The following is a 2,889-nucleotide window of genomic DNA, read 5'->3' as shown; positions in this document are numbered from 1 at the left end:
TAGCGAACCCATCACAGAACTGGCACCAGAACCCAGGTCTTCTCTGCCTCCCAGGGGAATCGCCCTCAGACCTGCAACTTTCAGCCTTGTCCTGCCCAGTAGTGATCATTTCCATCCCACATTGTCTCCCTCACCTGCATCTTCCTCACCACAACCCCCTGGCTCATCAGACACAGTGCCAACCTACTAGTAGGGGTCACCGCATAGCCTATGGAGCCTCATCACGCAGGTGCTAAGTGTCTCCTGGCCTGAGCAGGAACAAAGTTTCCATGCAGTCAATTGAAACTGCGTCAAACGAAGGGCGAAGATGGACCTTCAAGATCAGCTTTGCGTCGGCATTGGTCAAAGTTCGTAGGACCGGTTTGCTTGGTGTTTCTCTAATGACAAACTATTGGAGCGGAGCTTCCGACATAAAAGCTGACCCAGACAGAGAAGTCGCCTTATTCGAAGCTCAGGCTGCAAGATGTGGCACACCTTGCTGCTGCTGGCCGCGCTGCTGCTGGCGGGTCTCCGCAGGGTTTACTTGGGTCTCTTCAGTAGAAACTCCCCGAACCCCTTCGCTGAGGACGTCAAGCGGCCATCTGAACCCCTGGTGACCGACAAGGAGGCTAGGAAGAAGGTTCTTAAACAAGGTCAGCTGGAGGGACTGTGGGTTCCAGGACTGCTCTTAGGTCTTCTCATGCAGGGAACAGACCTATCTGCCCATTAGAAAAGTGCTGGGAACACTCACTTGCACACGGAACCTCCACGTCTTAGTATTCTTTGCTCCTGAAGTTTTTGGTGCAGGCACTACCCTTGGCATACCAAGATGTGGGCATAACCTAGTCTGAGTCCTTCCAGTTGGAATCTCTTCAGATAACAGCTGACACAGAGTAAGAGACCTTTCACCTACTTAGTTCTAGAACCAACTTTTTCCTATGCTCCTGTGCAAACTCTCGTTATGGGAAGCAGCACAGAAAATTTTCTCAACAAGCGGGTTGACAGGCAAAGTGTAGTCCCAGTTCATAGGATTGAAGCTTTATAAACTTTCGCAGTTTCATTACCGCTTAGGGATAAGAACACTAATCTCCAGTCATCACGACTTCTGATGTAGATGAGTAGAGTTCCTCCCAAGGTTTTTGGTTTTTGTGTCTAACTTTTGGCTTGGAACTGGCTTCAAACTTACCATGAAGCTGAGGCTCAAACACAGAGGAACCCTTCTGCTTTTGACTACAAAATGATGGGATTACAAGCAGGGACCCAGCCTTCCAGATTCTAAAGAAGTATTGGGGCTGGGCATAGTGGTGCAAACTAGCAATTCCAGGCTGGACTACAATGAGACTCTGTCTAAACAAACAACAAATAACCAAAACACTCAATGCAAATCATTCAAAAAACAAACAAGGATCTCCTGTTTGACTCTTGTTTGTAAACTTCAGCCTAGGCTACCACAATTCACTATTTATTTACTGGGGACTGACCATATATTCCTAATTCTTGAGTGTCTACTTCCTAAAGTGTACTAATCCAGGTATTTCATTATTGTTATTGTTTGCGGATTTGGGGAGGGGCTAAGATCTCATACTTGTAGCCCAAGCTAACTTAGAACTTGCTATGTGGGCCAACTGTGCTTCAAATTCACAATGTTCTCCTGCCATAAGAAAGAGATTACAGAAGGTGGGATTACAGATGTGAGCCACAAGGGCCTGAGCAGTGAACTCTTTGGGGGGACACTATCTCTCTAGTAGCCCAGGCTGTACTGCAACTTTCTAAATAAACCAGACTGGCCTTGAACTCACTGAGAGTCTTCTTCCTCTACCTCTGAGTGCCACAAGTGAAGCTGTGCGCCCCTGCATCTGCCCTGGGCAGGGATTTTTAATGAACAGATGTCTGGACCTAGAGGCACATTCCTGTAACCCCATGTAGGGAGGAAAGGCAGGTGGATCTCTACACGGGGAGTTCAGGCCTTTAGGTCTACACAGTGAAACCCTTTCTCCAGAAAACCCACATCAACGAATCCCGGAAAGGAAAGAATGTAAGGGGAAATGAAGGAAGAGAGCAGGAGAAACAACAAACTCAGGTCTTGTGTTGGAAGAGCTTTCTAGCTTGGTCCTGTCAGGTGACCGCCACACCAGTGTGAGGTTGGTGCTGTGACTCTCAGAGTAACAGGTCTGAGCAGCCCTGCCTGCCCCAGCTCCATTGGCATTCACAGACCCTGCCTCTTCCAAAGAACCCGAGTTCCCAGAGCCCCCAGCACAGGCTCCTCCCTCCCCGTGTTCTTTTCTTTCCGTGTTCGCATTCACAGAAATGTCTGCACTTAGATTACAATGCCTGTGCTCTTGCTCTCTTTCCAGTTTTTTCTACAGTAGTCAGCTGCTTCCTACTTTCTTTGAAAGGTACGAAAATTCTCAGGTACATAGTAGGATTAAGACCCATCTCATCACCGTTTAATCTGCCTGCCTGGAATGAGTATTCCCTGGAAAAAAGGTTCGAGCCATATTAATCAAGAGTTCTCTGCTAAAGTGCCCTAGAGAGGGGTCAGTCTCTCTTTCTGTCCTGTTTTTGACACTGGCTCTAATGAGCCCAGGCTCTCCTGCAAGTCATCTGTAAAACTGAGGATGACCTTGAACTCCTAACCCACCTTCCAAGTGCTGGAATCCCAGTAGTGCACCAGCAGGCCCAGTTTGCCTTAGTGGGTTCTCACATACTATAAGCTAGATACCTCCCCTCTGGCTTCTCTGACTTCTCTGCCTCCCTGCTCTTGTCTGAGAATCCCACCCTCTGTCTCCTCCCTTCTCCAGCATTCTCAGCCAGCCGAGTACCAGAGAAGCTGGATGCCGTGGTGATTGGCAGTGGCATTGGGGGTCTGGCCTCAGCTGCGATTCTGGCTAAAGCTGGCAAAAGAGTCCT

General features: G+C 48.6%; 1 protein-coding gene across 1 annotated transcript in view; it reads left to right on the top strand.

Moving 5' to 3' along the window:
* The first annotated feature begins 429 nt into the window (after nucleotides 1-429).
* The window catches only part of LOC126493275 (all-trans-retinol 13,14-reductase-like), a 10,174-nt gene continuing 7,714 nt past the window's right edge, over nucleotides 430-2,889 (top strand). The window contains exons 1-2 of the mRNA XM_050130234.1: nucleotides 430-632; nucleotides 2,781-2,884. Coding sequence (XP_049986191.1) covers nucleotides 464-632; nucleotides 2,781-2,884 — 273 coding nt within the window. The 5' untranslated portion in view covers nucleotides 430-463. The remainder of the gene's footprint in view (nucleotides 633-2,780; nucleotides 2,885-2,889) is intronic.

The sequence above is a fragment of the Alexandromys fortis genome, unplaced genomic scaffold (genome assembly GCF_014885135.2).
Source record: "Alexandromys fortis isolate MF-2015 unplaced genomic scaffold, M_Fortis_MF-2015_v1.1 scaffold_336, whole genome shotgun sequence".
NCBI classification, from domain to species: Eukaryota; Metazoa; Chordata; class Mammalia; order Rodentia; family Cricetidae; genus Alexandromys; species Alexandromys fortis.
The sequence above is the reverse complement of the archived record's forward strand: the minus strand, read 5'-3'. Positions and strand labels throughout refer to the sequence as shown.